Genomic DNA, 17686 nt, shown 5'->3' on the forward strand with positions numbered 1-17686 from the left:
GGTCACGGTGGGTCCAGAGCCTACCTGGAATCATTGGGTGCAAAGCGGGAATACACTCTTGGAGTCACCCGAAGGAAACCCATGCAGACACAGGGAGAACACACAACACTCCTCACAGACAGTCACCCGGAGGAAACCCACGCAGACACAGGGAGAACGCACCACACTCCTCACAGACAGTCACCCGAAGGAAACCCACACGGTACGGAGAGAACACACCACACTCCTCACAGACAGTCACCCGGAAGAAACCCACGCAGACACAGGGAGAACACACCACACTCCTCGCAGACAGTCACCTGGAGCAGGAATCGAACATCCAGGTCCCTGGAGTTGTGTGACTGCGACACTACCTGCCGTGCCACCGTGCTGCCCAAGAATGTTTCAAATACAGTAATTACAGTAAAGTACAGTAACACACCCTGGAGGGGGCGCCAGTTAGTAGACAGGGTGACTGGTTAGTCAGTATCAGTAAATAACAAATACACAAACCTCAAAATATTTTTTTAATCAGGCAAGTTAAACACTGAATGATCCTTATTTGTAAGTACGGTTTAAAATTATAATCAAATATCTGAATATGCAAATATTCTCATGAATATATTTTTAAACATAGTAAAAGGTTTAATAAACCATTAAAATGGCTCTAACTGTACAGATCAGGAATAGCGCCCAACTCCATAAAGTTATGCACAACAAATGAGATATCTGCCCCAGTGGGTTGATATGGTTACACACACTAAGTTGAAATCTTTACCTACAGGAGTGCCCTCCACAGCCTAAAAAACATGGATTCTCCCTGAGGCTCTGTGCTTCATCCACCCCTTCTACAGCTAGCCCTAGCACTCAATTCTGGGTCAGTGTTGATCTATTTATCGTAATACAGTAATACTTTGACTTACGAGTTTAATTCGTTCTGTGACCGAGCTCGTAATTCAATTTGCTCATATATCAAATTAAATTTCCCCATTATAAAGAATTGAAAGGTTATTAATCCATTCCATCACCCAAAAACACGTGTTTTTTTTAAATAAAAAAATTTAATTTATAAATGACTAATTATTTGTAATATTAATACATAATAAAAGACAATGTAAAGAAATAAACTGGTTCTATTAAGTGTATTTACCTTGAAGATCAGACGAAGAGCTAGTATTGTATCATAATTTATCCAGGCCCAGAGTTCCCATTTCAGGGAATCAAACAGTACTTTGTAAAATTGAAAAATGTGTTGCATGTATCCCAAATTACCATTCAAGCAGATTGTGTAGTGGGTTTGGAAATATCAGTGTAAGTTTGTTTGCAAAAGAAATCAAGTGCTTTTACATATTTATAAGGAATGTTCTTCTCAATCACCAGGGTATCATTGATTTGAAGACATTAATAGCATATTGCTATAAAATGTGGCAAATCTTGTCATCTATGTCCTCAAGTAATGAAAACATCCTGGAAAACTTGTAGTACACAGATGATCTTAGGCTGTTTGTCAGTTTGATATCCATGTGACTCCTAGCAGAGTCAGCTGTTCTGTAGTCTTGATTATCAATTGACAGCTGCTGATGTGAAATTCCCTCAAAAGGAGCTCCTGTGTGCTGCCCTATGGACAAACGCGTTGTTGAGGTTATCTGTCTGCTTTTTGCAACAGACTCTTACAAAATTACCATTTTTATGATAATAATGGCACTCCAACCTGAGTTAGAACTGCTTTCTGTGAAGACAGAAAGTTGGCACTTAGCCTGGTTCTAAGTCAAGATCCAGTCTGGTTCAGGTTTAATTTTATACCATTTAACATTAAAATAGTTTGGAACAGATGTCACCAGGGCCTGTCTAAAGTCTGGTCACAAAGATTCAACTAGCTGTCTAAAATGAGGACCATCAGTTATCATCAAATTTGTGACTATTGTATGTATTTTAAACTTAAGGGATTTCAGATAAATTTTGAAAATTCTCTCAAATCTTTCACAGAAATCTGCAGCTGATTCTCCCTTTGTTTTTTGTATTCAAAGGTTTATTTGAATACAAATGATTAGGTGAAGTGAGCGGACAAGACACAGAGACAACTATCACCTCTGTGCAAAAAGGAGATGGGGAGGAGGAGAAAAAGCTACAAGAGACTAAAAAGAATAAAAATGCTTGAGAAACTGCCTTTGAGAAATACACTTAACACTCAGCCATTCCCTAGGCGCTGACGTGGTGGCCCACTGCTTAGTGATTTGTGTTCACTGCCCCTGATCACTTGTGTGTGTGTTTACCAGAAAATGTTTTTTCTACATGAGATTCAGATATTAGTGACAAGTATTAGTAAATTAAAAAACTCACAAAACCCAAAATCTGAGAAGAAAATCAGAAGTTTGATTTTTTTAGTGATCTTTATCTTTTCTTAAAAATCTAATTAAAAAAATCCATCCATACAAATATGCTTTAAAAGACATTTCCATATACACTATATAGACTATAGAAATGCAACTGATTAATTAAGAAACAATAAAATGCAGAAAAATGAGAAAAGAGACTTAAAATTAACCACACAGGAAAGCAGTTTAAAAAAAAAAAAAAAACAATTTGACAACAATGGAAATTCATCACAGTGTAATTAAAAAATAAAAGAAATTAAATGTGAACTGCAAACTGAAGACTGACAATGACGGTATTTCCTCTCGTGTTGCTCCAACGAAACAAAGATTTTTTTTTTTTTGCTGAAGTTTGTAATTGGTTTTTAAATGAAATCGACAACTTCTCTCAAACCTTCAGACAAAAAACCCCCACTTCTCCTATGCATTCGTGTACAGTGGCTAGAATAGTGTGGTCCTGATGCAGGAGGCTGTTTTCATACACCCTCAGAGTAATGATGTATTTTCCCTGCTCCAGTGCAGTTTTAGGAGTGAGGAGAATTCCAGTTCCTACAGCAAAACAACAATGAACAACAACAACAAAAAAAATAAAATTCTAAGTAAATTAAAATTTCTAAGTAAAAACAGAATAATTTGCATTATGAAAAGATAAAATTAGGGATGATAAAACTGGCCCTGGACAGTTACTTTCTATTTCAGTTCAAAAGAGAAAATTGCCATTCATTTAAATTGATTAAATGGAGCAATTTCACAGTTTCCATGAGGAACTTCAGACAATAAATGTATAACATTCAACAAATGCAATTACTCTACTTAATTTTTGTACATTCATTTTTTCTTATTACCAGATTGTGTTGCTTTTTAATTTTTCCTTTTGTTTTTCAAGTGACCTTGTCTTCAAATTCATCACTACATCATTTAATAAAGAGCTTACCCTTTTTGTCCATCTCTGCCATCCAGTAGTTCCTACTTTCTCCTTGGAGCTCCACCTTAAATGGAGCAGCAAAACCAGGCCCATCTTTATCCGTCACAGACAGCAGCACTGGAGCTGGCTCCTTACTGCACACTGTGATCATCTTCTCTTCAATAACAGAAGAGTTCACAGCCTCGAAATTTATCAGGAGGGTTCCTGTACCAGTGGCTGGAACATGAGCTGTAAACATGTTAAGTCTGTTAGTAAAAGCTACAGCAGAGTGTCTTGTAAATAGAAAATAAAGACAGTTACCATCGTCCACAGCCAGGATCAGAGCTCTGTATTTTCCATCTTTCAAAAAAGGAGACTCTCTGTCCATGGGGCTGTTCACTTTGACGACTCCAGTCTCTCCATCAACACTCACCCAACCAGCAGGATCAGCACGTACACGATACCTACAACAAACAGCAGATACACAATCAATATCATTGCTTCTTTATCTGAGAGAAAGTCCAAGAAAACAAGCAGGTTTTTTCAGACTTAACACAAGTTATAAAAAAAAGAATCTACATGTTAGATATCCTCCTATATTAGAGAAAAACTCAGATAGTTAAACATAATAAATCATGATTTATCACACCATAACAGATGATCTCAAGTATGCCCATCACATTTAGTAATAAGGGTTATGTTTGGTGGCTCTTACGTCACGGTCTGAGCCCTCGCTGTGTCTGGATCAGTGGCGGTGTACACAGTCAGCTGAGAACCAACAGCTGTATCTTCAGGTACAGAAACCTCTTTCACCTGTGGATCAAACACTGGAGCTTCATTCACATCCAGGACGTTCACAGTGACTGTGGCAGTGGACGTGGGCATGGGTTTAGCAAAAGGATCGTCGTTCTCCACAACCACCAACAGAGTGTACTTTGGGTTTGTCTCAAAGTCCAGAGGCTGGAGGAACACAGAAGTCAGTGAACTCAAGAATTAAGACGCCCCAGGGTTTATTCAACTGACAATTTGAAGTGGTGTCAGTGCTACCTTAACAGTGGTAATGATCCCCTCCTGTTTGTTTGGTGCTGTGCTAACGTTATAAATTCCACTGGTGTCTCCTTGAATGATCTTGAACTTGGTTGTCCAGGCAGGAGTCTGAGGTTCATCTCCATCAGTCACAGCCATTTTCACCACCACAGCTCCCACTGTATTCTCTGGGACAGACACGTTGTACTGAAAGACAAAAGCTTGCCTTAATACAACAACAAAAGGAGTAACTTTCCTTGGTTTGAACACACACTCAGTTGAATTCTGGACCAGATCAACATATTAAAATATGTTTTAGGTGTCACGATTGGCGGGGCGGACTGACAGAGGCGGATGCACTTGCTAAAACACATATACTTTAATGTAACAAAACAAAGAAACAACACAACATGAATAGGAAACAAAACGAAACGGCTAGGAAACAAAACGACTTGACTTGGAGTGGGAGAGAATGAACACGACATGACTTGAAAAGACAAAGACACAAAACGACATAACTAGGAAACAAAACAACTATACTTGGAGTGGGAAAGAAACAAAACGACATGACCTGGAAACAAAATGAAATGACTTGACTGGGAAAGACAACGACTTGACTCGGAGTAGGAAAGATACAACACGAATGACCGATAAATGGAAGTGACACAAGGGAGCTTAAATACATGAACAGACGAGACACACCTGAAACAGATAACGAGGACGGTGGACAAGGAGGCGGAACAAAGCTGGGACATGGGCAGAGACAAGGACAACAACAAACAGAGCCATGTGCTGAGAGAGCACATGGCGAGGAAAACAGACATGACAGGACGAGTGCATGACAGATGCCCCCTCCTGAACGCGCAACTCCTGGGGCGCGTACACCTAGACCCCCCAGGAGCTGGCGCAGGAGAGAGCACGGAAAACAAGACAGACTAAGACAAGACAAAGAACCATCAGGAGACAGGACTCAGGACAAGACAAGAACAGACACAGGAACAGGGGGCACGACATGACCGGAAATAGGTGACTGTACTCGGGACAGGACAGGAGACTGACAAAGGGTAGCGACAGGAGACTAAACAAGAGACTGGACAGGTAACTTACAAAATGAAACAGGAGACGGGACTAGGGACTGGAACAGACTAGACAGGACGGGAGTGGAAACACAAGACTTGAAATGAGATTAAGGTGGCACACTGGACAGGAATTGAGACAATACTGGGGACTGAACAGGTTTAGAGACAGAAGACTGGACATGGGCAGGTGACAGGACAGGGGACTGGAATGGAGACAGGACTGAGGCTTGAGACAGGATGGGTGACAGAACTTAAGACAGGACAGGTGACGAAACTGGGTACTGGGACTGGACATAGGACTGGACAGAGGGTTGAAATGGGGATCGAGACTGGACAGGCATAGACAACGGAGACAAGACTGGAGACAGAACGGGATTAGAAACAGAAGGTGGGACAGAAGCAGGTGACTGGACAGGGGATGGGACTGGATTATTAACAGGGGACTGGACTGGACTTGGCAGGGGAACAAGGACCAGGACGTTTTACGGGGACAGAAATGAACACAGTGACAGGGACAGGAACAGAGACAAAGGCAGACACAGGTACAGGGACGAGGACAGAGACAGGAACCAGGACAGGAACAGACAGAGGAACAAAAACAACTTGAGGGTGCCCAGGACTGGCAAAAGTCTGTGGGGCTGTCCGAGGTACCAGCCTGGGCACAGTTCTGGGGATCGGCCTAGAAATCCATGGGGCTGATTTACGGACATGAAATGAAGTGGCCAGGGCCATAGTCACGGGTGCAGAAGCGGCCGGGGCCACAGTCACAGTCAGCGGGGGATGCCGCTTTCTCTGGAGCAGATGCGGCGGAAGAAACTGCCCTTTCAGGAACACGAGCGGCTGAGGAAGCTGCCCTCTCAGGAGCACGAGCGGCTGAGGAAGCTGCTCTCTCAGGAGCACGAGCGGCTGAGGAAGCCGCCCTCTCAGGAACACTAGCAGCTGAGGAAGCTGCTCTCTCAGGAGCACGGGCGGCTGAGGAAGCCACCCTCTCAGGAGCATGAGCGGCTGAGGGAGCCGCCCTCTCAGAAACACGAGCGGCCGTAGAAGCCACCTTCTCAGGGACAGTAGCGGCTGTGGAAGCCGCCTTCTCGGGGACAGGAGCGGCTGGTGCCGCCTTCACAGAGACAGGAGCGGAGCTTAAATACATGAACAGGTGAGACACACCTGAAACAGATAACGAGGACGGTGGACAAGGAGGCGGAACAAATGCGGGACATGGGCGGAGACAAAAAAGCATATAATTTCAGTGTGTTGTGTTATTGTCTGTAAACCATAGTGTTTAGTGAAGTGCTTTACCGAGGTCTTCTCAAATTTGGGTGCATTGTCATTGCTGTCTGTTACAGTAATGATAGCATTTGCAAATGCTTTGAGGCCAGAACCTGCCATATCTGCAGCTTGAACCACCAAGATGTATTCAGGATATTTCTGGAAGTATCAAAAGTCATGATTGGAAAGTTTAATTCACTATTTCATTCCACATCAACTCAGATCTCACCCATGACTACCTTACCCTGTCATAGCTGTGTTGTCTCAGTGGAAAACAAAGTGACTTTGTATGTAATACTGAATAAGATCCTCAGCTAAATACTCACCTCTCTGTTCAGACCCTCAGCTTTGACTCTAATCGCTCCAGTCACAGGATTAATGTCGAACATGTCTGGATTCGGCTCTACTGGATTCTGACTGATGATGGAGTATCTGATATCAGCATTTTCTGTGTTGGGGTCATCTGCATCAGTGGCTGTGACCTTCATGAACTCATATCCTGCACAGAAAGTTATAATGAAAAAATTGTGAAATACAGATCCCCACTAAAATAAAAAATTATGAACCCTGTTTGTACAACATAAAGATAAATTAAACTACCTATTGCTGAAGCTTCTGGAACACTGCAAAGGAAAGTGTCTTGTGTGAAACCTGGTTTATTGTCATTCATATCAATCACATTCACAATAATCTCCATGGGAGCTTCCTCTTTTCCTTCTGCTGTCACAGCGTGAGCGTTAAGCTGAAATTGGCAGAAAAAGATACAAACCATGTTAACATATGTTCTTTTCGTGTTTTCTTATGCTAATATGCCAATTCTTATATCAACAGAAGCAAAATCTTTCACCACATATTTATCTTTGATTTCTCGGTCTAGAGGCGCTGTGACGTAGAACCAGCCATAGTTTCTGTTTACGGTGAAAAGTCCCACTGGGGGCAGGTCTGCTCCTTCTCCGGTGATGCTGTATGTGATCTTAACTTCCCTGGACTTAGCAGACTTGATCTGGACACAGAGCGATAATTTAGTAGAAAATAAAATGGAGAGGCAGGGATTTCCAGACTGAGTTAGAGCTCAGTTCTACTCACTTGCATCAGCTCTTTGGGGAAAGGTCCTCTGTCATTCTCTGTGATGTAGACTGGTGGAATCATCCACTGCCTCTTTCTCCTCATCAAACCCACAGAAGACTCTTGAAACTGCAGAACTGGAACACCTTGGTAAGGGTATATTTTTAATAAAAAAAAACAAACAAACACCAACACAAATATATGTCCATCAGTTAAAAAACATAATAAAAATTCAAAACAACAACAACAACAACAATACACATAGTAATGTAATGGTTAAGCTTGTTTATGTTTCCCTGGTGATGGTTAAATTTTACTGTGGCCAAATATTGCTCTGTGTACTGTTAGTGGATTTATACTCACCCATATTGCAGGATGCCTGTTGTCTTTTAAAACCTTACCCTACACCTTGTCCATTTGTTTTTTCTTTCATTGCTGTAAGCTGTTTTCTGCTGGCAAGATTTTTATTGAAAATAGGAGAAGAGACTCAAAAGGTACAGATGAAATGAAGGTTATTGGATGTGCACAGGTCTCTTACTGAACATGTCTGAGGTCCCAGATTTAGGGAACAGCTTTAAGTACTTTAAGCTTTAAGAGACCAGCAAAGCCTTATCCTCTGTCACTCAAATCCTGAACACTGCACTACCCATATCAAATGGCATACACCAAATCCAACACAAACACCTCAAAACACAAGTAATGTCCCCAATATGTGTCCCCAAACACACCCCAAAACTCTCTGTGTGAGCTGCTAGGCCTGCTAAACTAGCATTTCCACACTACTTTTGTTGTAAAGTACTGTTTGTCTGAGTGCTCTATCCATGCTGATAATTGTGAAAATACAAGAAGATTTCTCAATAAAAGAGAACATATATTTTCTTTTTGTGCACTACTAATAGTGCAGTATTTTTTAATTTTTTTTTTAGGAAAGAAGCATTCTCCTAGCTCCATATTTTCTGATTTAAAAAGGGATTTAATGCTGTGAGAACAATCAGCTTTTTTTACTGCTTCCATTAACTGCCAAATTACAGACTCTTAAATTATAGTATATATTTAAACATTATATAAATATACACGTACATGCAGACAAATTAAAAATAGCCCCGTTTTTAAATATTTATTAAAACAGAAAGATTACTGTTGTGTGTCCATGTGTGTCTGTGTTTAAAAGCAGCAATATCAAGAGCACTAAACACAAACAGAAAACTCAAAATACAGTAAAAGATAAAGTTTTATACCTGCAGCTGCCCAGGCTACTTTTTCAGGGTCAGTTCCCATGTTGCTCAGCCGTGGTAATAATTCAGTCCTTGGGTTCAAAGCCTGAGACGAAGTTTGAATAGAGAGGAATTAGAAAATCTTTTATTATGAATGTACTGTCCTAAATGTACTATATAATCTCTATTTCTAATTTTACTCAGTTTACTGTCATTATACTCACCTGGAGCAAAACCAGAAGGACGCTAAAGATCATCTTACACTCTGCAGCCATCTCTGAACAACAGGTTTGGTTTAATTTCAGAAACATCAAGAAGCTCCCAGGCTTTAATCTGTGTGGTGCGGTCTGTGAGTTCCTGTCTGAAACTGCTTCTTTAAACATTTTTTATAAGATTCTAACCACAGTTACTTTTCTTAATTTGAAAACCACAGGTAAAAAGAACTGCAGCTTTGCAAATATGTTAGAACAGCAGAAATTTCATGCAGCACGTTTGAGTTTCTTGCATGTATTACATATGCAAGATTATATTATATACATATATTCAAGTAATTCAGGTTTTCAGCAGTGGAAATCTCAGAGGCACATTCAGCAGAAGACTGAAACAGCTGTGCTATACTAAACAGTGCCATGTGAGATCTTTTCTTCCCACAGAGCTTAAGAGTTACTGCAGGGACATCCTCCTGTCTTAACTGTGCTGAGTTACACAAACAGCTCGATGTGCACATTAATTAGATATCCATTGTACTCCATTACTGAATGGTTAAAAAATAATCTGTAAATTCACAGAAAATGACTGGCAGTACACAGCTCAGCACAGTACTGAAAATATACAGTAGCTATTGTTAGAAATTCATCAGGAAGAGTCCGGAGACTGGAGATTGGTGTTGACTGGGGTTTATTTACACATACACAGAGTCATGTACAAGTACAGCTGGATGTTCTGGAGTTTGGAGACTGGAGCTTCAGATTCTGAGATTTCTTCATATGCATGCAGTAAAGCACGGGCACAACTTGGTTATCAGTTTAGTCGGTAGCCAGTTCATTAATTCATTAGCCTGTCCAGTCTTAGTCTAGTCCAGTCTAACAAAAATATTTTAGACTTGTTTACATTAGGAAGTGGTGGAAGGAATTAGGATGGAGAAGAGGAATGTGAGGACGGGTAAATGGGATGATGAAGGTTAGGATAAAGTGGAGATGCAGGGGGTAGAGATAAAAGAGGGAGGGTGATTGTTGTGAATGGGGGAATGGATCTATGAAGGCAAAAGGTCACACATTACAAAAGATAGATGCTAAAAAGAAAAAAGGACACAGATTCACTCACTAAATTAAGTGTTTAACTTTCATTCCACAATCTAGGCTGAACACTGACTGCTGCAGCCTTTTGTAATAATTTATCAACAGTTACCTCATTATCCATGGCCTAACAGTTAGAAAAGTGGGCTTGTGACCTGGAAAACAGCACTGAAAATCAAATCACCAGCTAGGGGGCCACACGCATTTCATGGCTCAGTTTTTGCATTTCCGTGTGCCACAATGCAGACTGTTTTAGGGCTCCTGTCCATCACAGGTCCTTAGAATAATTTTAAATGTGTGTGTGTGGGTGTGTGTTCACCAGAAAATGTCTTTGTCTCTTTATGGGATGTGCATCAGTATCAATAAATGAAAAACACTCAAAACTAAAAATCAGAGTAGAAAACAAGGATTTTGATCTCTCAGTGACCTTTATCTGCAAATTTTCTTAAAATTCAAATAGAAATTCATAATGCAAATATGTGCAATAAGATGTATACATTATTCACTGCATATATATAATATCATAAAGAACAAAAAACAGACCCTAAACTGGATAAGGGTTACAGGCAATGATTGAATTAATTAATTAATCTACACTAAAATAAAATGATTAATGAAGTAATCTATAAGAAAAATCCCACAGAACTCTGCAATTATTCTAGGGTGAAATGTGAAAAAAAGTGTGGTATCATAGTTAAGTTGAAAAAGCATGGTTGCTCCAAACAAATTAATACAGATTTTGCTGAACCTTGAAAAAGACTCTTAAGTAAAATGTGAAATGTCTCTCAAACCTTCAGACAAAAATATTCCACTTCTCCCATACATTCATAAACAGTGGCTAGGACATTGTTGTCCTGATAAAGGAGGCCATTGTCATACACCCTCAGAACAATCTTGTATGTTCCTTGGTCCAGTGCAGCCTTAAGAGTGAGGACAATTCCAGTTCCTACAGCAAAACAACAGTAAACTATTACAAAGAAAAGTAAGGTTTTTAAGGTAAAATAGAATAACTGGCATTACAAAAACAAAATTAAAAATAGGGATGCTGCAATAAATATTGACCAAGAAATGTACTTTCAATTTTAGGACCGAAAAGAAAATGCAGATGCAACAAGTCAAATTAATTAAATGGAGCAGCAGTTGAATGATGTCAGCAATGAACTGTTGTTTCACTGTTATCACAAGACACATCAGTAAATAAATGTACAATATATTCAACAAAGTATAATGTTGAACATCAAGAGGTCCGAACCCCTAAATATTAAAACTTTGATTTCTATCTAAAATAGCATCCTGCTCCAAACCCAGAACTCCAGAGCAAAACTGAAACATTTCAAAGCTGACACGGGCTTCCTGTTCAGCTGCTGTTTACTGGAGTTTTCTGATTCAGTTTAAACTGTGCAGCAGTTAGATTCTGGGTTTAAGGTGGAACACACAATTAAAATACACTTAACCTTTGTAACAAAATGAATAAGAAATATATAATATTCTTTGCTATTCTGTATTGTTGGGGGATCTTCATTTAACCAGTACTGTATAATGAGTATATTCTTGTACTTTCTATTTTTGAACTTAATACCAGTGTAACAGAGTTAAAAAATACATGTTATCTCGTTCAAAATTACAGTTACAGTTAATTAAAGTTATTATTCTTAAAATGGTCTATTTTGGAATAGAGCAGCTGTATTTGGATGTTTCCTTTCCTTCTCCGCCCTCATAAGTCTCCTTCTCCTGTAACCTGTAATTGACTTATTAATGCAGCATGCATTCTGAGGCGCATTTTATCCCTATTTACTCATGTCTAATATGAAGAGAGGAGATGCGAGGAGATAAGAGACACAGGATGCTTATCCAATACTAAAAGGCTGTTTATTTCTGTTGTCAGGTTAAAACATGACCCAGAATCTCTTTTTGTCCATAATCATCTGTTATACTTGCTTGTGTTGTTTTTGAATTTTTAGTTATGTTTTTCAAGTGACATTGTCTTCAAACTCATCACTACATCATTTAATAAAGAGCTTACCATTTTTGTCCATCTCTGCCATCCCGTAGTTCCTACTTTCTCCTTGGAGATCCACCTTAAACGGAGCAGCAAAACCAGGCCCATCTTTATCCGTCACAGACAGCAGCACTGGAGCTGGCTCCTTACTGCACACCACAGTCGCCCTCTCTTCAATAACGGGAGAGTTATCATTCACATCCTCCACATTTATCAGGAGGGTTCCTGTACCAGTGGCTGAAGCCCGATCTGTAAATGTGTGAAGTCTATAAGGAGAAGCTACAGCAAAGCTTTTTAAACAGAATGTAAAGACAATGGATTACCATCGTCCATGGCCAGGATCAGAGCTCTGTATTTTCCATCTTTCACAAAATGTGACTCTCTGTCCATGGGGCTCTTCACTTTGACGACTCCAGTCTCTCCATCAACACTCACCCAACCAGCAGCATCAGCACCTACACGATACCTACAACAAACAGCAGATACACAATCAATATCAGTGACTTTTACCAGAGAGAGAATAATCTGAGAGTAAGGCAAAGAAAAGCAGGATTTTTCTGAATTACAAGTTGTAGGAAACATGTTAGGAGTCAAAAACTCTTCTGTTAAAGAAAAACACTGATCATGATTTAATCTCAAATATGACTATTACATTTAATTATATGTTTTTTGTTTGGTGGCTCTTACGTCACTTTCTGAGCCCTCACTGTGTCTGGATCAGTGGCAGTGTAAACAGTCATTCGAGAGTCAATTTCCTTATCTTCAGATACAGTGACGGTTTTTTCCTGTGGATCAAACACTGGAGCTTCATTCACATCCAGAGTATTCACAGTGACTGTGGCAGTGGATGTGGTCACAGGTCTGGCAAACCAAACGTCATTCTCCACAACCACCAACAGAATGTATTTTGGGGTTCCCTCAAAGTCCAAAGGCTGAAGGAATAAAAGAAGTAAAATTAATGAAGACAAGAGCTCCTATACCTGCACTGCTACTTGTGAATTCCACTTCCTTCCTGATTTTGTTACAGGCGCTGCTTTTACCACAGCATCCTTAAATCATAAAAAAATCATCTCGCAACTCATTTTCGCACATTTAAACTCCTCAACTAAACTTGTAAGTGTTAGCCCTGCTTCCATACCTTGCCACACCTCTTAAAACACTGCGGCACCCTCAGCCGACCAAACTCAAGATACCACAATTTCAACTTTCCTGACAAACATTGTCTCTAAATGCTATTAATAGCCTTCACCAAATCAGTCTTTAGCCCCACAGCCTGCTCTGTATCATTTACTGCTGCACTGTACCACTTTTTCTTGGGGATAAGGATACCCAGTGCTATTTTGCATTCTTCTGGAATGATTCCATTTGCCACTCTATTTCAACCACTAGTGGAATATCTTGTGGCAGCTCTAAGTCCTTTGCCTTATTCTTAGTACACACAGCTGAAATCCTACTCTAAATCCCTATTTGCAATTTTTTTTTAAACTCCTAGACGTCTCCTTACCAAATAAGGTCTTTACAAATTTAAAAGTATTTCTGAAAAAGCTGCCCTAGCACTTTCCTTCTTTTCCTCAAGGTCTCTGCTCTCCTCAATACTGCCAGCCTACACTCCAGCCTTTTCTGTAGCAAGTTAATAACTCCTCTTTCCTCTTCACCTACTTGCCTCCACTGCTTTCTAAGGGAATTTAAATACTGAATTTGTTGATCTATTTCTACTTGCCATCTTGACTTAAATATGTCTAGTCCCATGTCCATTTTCTGCAACCTACCAAACCTTGCCATTCTGTATTCATAAATAATTTTATTCTATACTATTCATTTAATTCTCTGCTGACACATTCAATCCAGCCAGTATACAATTCAGATCATCATGTATACCATTAAAAGGTATAATTCTAAGTCTGAATTTAAATATGCCAAATTTTAGCTCAATAATTCCATTTACATTTGCAATTTGGTAGTCTACTATTTTAATTTCATTTATAGAGATATTTGAATACATTTGAGTAGGTTTGTTTATATGAAAATGTATTTCCCAATTTGATCATGCAATAAGTGTCAAAATAATAACTATAATGTTATTCTTCAGTTACGGGACAATGCATTTGAAATGTAATTTTCAACTCACCACCGTGCTAGAAAGATGACAAAATTCAAATTCCACTTTGCAATAACCAGCTGCGCTTATTTTGTGGCAAAATGCTTATGAAAATTTTAAACCAAACCAAATTAATTTATTTCCTCAATTGTCAGCCTTTCCGTCAGGGTGAGGCCAATGGCAGCTCAGTGAAATTTGCTTTAACTGTAAAACATAGTGGCCAAAGAATTTATAGATACTTTTACATTAGCAGAGCAGGTTGAACCAACTTTGATGCTTAATGCCTTTACACATGACACCACGATAAATTTTTTAATTAACTGGCCATGTTTTCTCTTGTATCAATCTGCTTGAAAAAACAAGGCTTAGATTATTTTTCTAATTATCATTTGCACTTTAAATAGTGCAGTTGTTACATTATGATGCCTCAATGCAACCAAATGGAAAGAAGCTTCACTATTTACTGTGGGGTGAAAAAACTGCTTCATTAAATACAAATTTCAATTTGGGATTTTACATTTTCATTTTAATTCTGGTATTGATATGCTTCAATACAGTATTACCTTAACTATGGTAATGATGCCCTCCTGTTTGTTAGGTCCTGTGCTAACTTTGAAAATTTCAAGATTATTGCCAGTAACAATCCTGAACTTGGCTGTCCAGGCAGAAGTCTGAGGTTCATCTTCATCAGTCACTGCCATCTTCACCACCACAGCTCCAACTGTATTCTCTGGGACGGACACAGTGTACTGAAAGACAAAAGCTTGCCTTAATACAACAACAAAAGAAATAATTTTCCTTGGTTTGAACACACACTCAGTTGAATTCTGGACCAGATCATTCATTCATTGTCTGTAACCTTTATCCAGTTCAGGGTTGTGGTGGATCCAGAGACTATCTGGAATCATTGGGCGCAAAGCAGGAATACATCCTGGAGGGGGCACCAGTCCTTCACAGGGCAACACACACACACACCCCTACGGACACTTTTGAGTTGCCAATTCAATCTACCAACGCATGTTTTTGGAGCGTGGGAAGAAACCCACACAGACACAGGGAGAACACACCACACTCCTCACAGACAGTCACCCGGAGGAATCCCACACAGACACAGGGAGAACACACCACACTCCTCACAGACAGTCACCCGGAGGAAACCCACGCAGACACAGGGAGAACACACCATACTCCTCACAGACAGTCACCTGGAGGAAACCCACGCATACACAGGGAGAACACACCACACTCCTCACAGACAGTCATCCGGAGCGGGACTCGAACTCACAACTTCCAGGTCCCTGGAGCTGTGTGACTGCAACACCTACCTGCTGCACCACTGTGCCGCCCTGTTTTAGGATTAAAAAGCATATAATTTCAGTGTGTTGTGTTATTGTCTGTAAACCATAGTGTTTAGTGAAGTGCTTTACCGAGGACTTCTCAAATTTGGGGGCATTGTCGTTGCTGTCTGTTACAGTAATGATAGCATTTGCAAAGGCTGTGAGGGCTGTGAAGCCAGTACCCGCCATATCTGCAGCTTGAATCTCCAGTGTGTATTCAGGATATTTCTGGAAGAATCAAGAGTCATGATCAGGAAGTTTAATTTACTATTTCATTCCACATAAACTCAGATCTCACCCATGACTACCTTAGCCTGTCATAGCTGTGTTGTCTCAGTGGAAAACAAAGTGACTTTGTAAATACTCACCTCTCTGTCCAGTCCCTCAGCTTTGACGCTAATCGCTCCAGTCACAGGATCAATGTCGAACATATTTGGATTCGGCTCTACTGGATTCTGACTGATGATGGAGTATCTGATATCAGCATTTTTAGTGTTGGGGTCATCTGCATCAGTGGCTGAGACCATCATGAACTCCAGTCCTGTACAGAAAGTAATAATGACCATAAAATAATCCACAGTGAAATACAGATCCTACCAAAAGCTATGAATGATAATTAAGCCTATTTGTACAACATAAATTAAACATGAATTAAACTACCTATTGGTGAAGCTTCTGAAACAAAGCCATGGAAAGAGTCTTGGGTGAAAACTGGTTTATTATCATTCATATCAATCACATTGACAATAATCTCCATGGGAGCTTCTTCTTTTCCATCTGCTGCCACAGCGTGGACTTGAAGCTACAGTTGGCAGAAAAAGATACAAACAATATTAAATGTACAAAGCTTAGACAGATTACCCTAAACATACTATTCTTTAATGTGTTTGCAGGCTAACATGCCATTTCTTACATTAACAGAAACAAAATTTCTTACCACAAATTTATCTTTGGCCTCTCGGTCTAAAGGCTTTGTGACGCAGAGCTCGCCAGTGATTCTGTTTATGGTGAAAATTCCCACTGGAGGCAGGTCTGCTCCTTCACCTGTGACGCTGTATGTGATCGAAACTTCCTTAGACTTTGGCCACTTTGGAGATAAAGGAGAATTTATTTGGGCACAGGAATACAATTTAGTGCAAACAAAAATAGAAAAATATATTTTCAGGTTGAGATCACTTCTACTCACTTGCAGCATCTGTATGGGGAAAGGTCCTCTGTCGTTCTCTGGGAAGTTGATTGGTGAAATCCAATTGGCCCACTTTCTCTTTCTACTCCTCAGCCCCACAGAAGACTCTGGAAACTGGAGAACTTTAACATCTTGATAGGGATCTATTTTAAATAATTAACAAACCAAACAATTATATTAGTCAATAAATAATATTTATATATCTATATAAATGCAACACTTTTGTTGTTGCTCCCATTATTTATGAACTGAGCTTTTTTAATGTACACAAAAGGCTCAAATATTGTTCACTGCAGGAATGAACTCCACCAGAGCTGTTGCCCGTGAATCGAATGTTCTACCATAAACTCCAAAGGCATTTCAGAGATTTTGGCGGTGTATCCAACCAGCCCCACAACCGCAGACCATGTGTAACCACACCAGCACAGGACCTCCACATACAGTATCTTCACCTCCAAGATTGTCTGAGACCAGCACCTGAACAGCTGCTGCAACAATCAGTTTGCATAACCAATTAATAATAAGAATTTCTGCACAACCTGCCAGAAACCCTCTCAGGGAAGCTCATCTGAAACTCATGGAAGCTCGTTAGGGAAGCTCACCATCCTCATTGGGGTCTCCACCTGACTGCATTACGTCATCGTAACTGACTTGAGTGAGCAAATGCTCACATTCGATGGTGTAAGGCACGTTGGAGAGGTGTTCTCTTCACGAATGAATCCCGGTTTTCACTGTACAGGGCAGATGCCGTGTATGGCTATTTGCTGACATCAATGTTGTGAATTGAGTGAACCATGGTGGCGGTGGGGTTATGGTATGGGCAGGCATATGTTATGGGCAACAAACACAGGTGCATTTTATTGATG

General features: G+C 40.0%; 1 protein-coding gene across 1 annotated transcript in view; it reads right to left on the reverse strand.

Moving 5' to 3' along the window:
• Window positions 1-2717: 2717 nt before the first annotated feature.
• LOC136678474 (uncharacterized) overlaps window positions 2718-17686 on the reverse strand; it is a 42291-nt gene continuing 27322 nt past the window's right edge. The window contains 21 exon segments of the mRNA XM_066656527.1: window positions 2718-2900; window positions 3286-3504; window positions 3577-3719; window positions 3971-4215; window positions 4303-4488; window positions 6657-6785; window positions 6953-7125; window positions 7227-7368; window positions 7474-7629; window positions 7713-7837; window positions 8930-9011; window positions 9130-9182; window positions 12224-12370; window positions 12523-12665; window positions 12887-13131; window positions 14861-15046; window positions 15725-15862; window positions 16003-16175; window positions 16295-16436; window positions 16572-16721; window positions 16821-16963. Coding sequence (XP_066512624.1) covers window positions 2740-2900; window positions 3286-3504; window positions 3577-3719; window positions 3971-4215; window positions 4303-4488; window positions 6657-6785; window positions 6953-7125; window positions 7227-7368; window positions 7474-7629; window positions 7713-7837; window positions 8930-9011; window positions 9130-9182; window positions 12224-12370; window positions 12523-12665; window positions 12887-13131; window positions 14861-15046; window positions 15725-15862; window positions 16003-16175; window positions 16295-16436; window positions 16572-16721; window positions 16821-16963 — 3281 coding nt within the window. The 3' untranslated portion in view covers window positions 2718-2739.

The sequence above is a fragment of the Hoplias malabaricus genome, chromosome Y (genome assembly GCF_029633855.1).
Source record: "Hoplias malabaricus isolate fHopMal1 chromosome Y, fHopMal1.hap1, whole genome shotgun sequence".
NCBI lineage: Eukaryota > Metazoa > Chordata > Actinopteri > Characiformes > Erythrinidae > Hoplias > Hoplias malabaricus.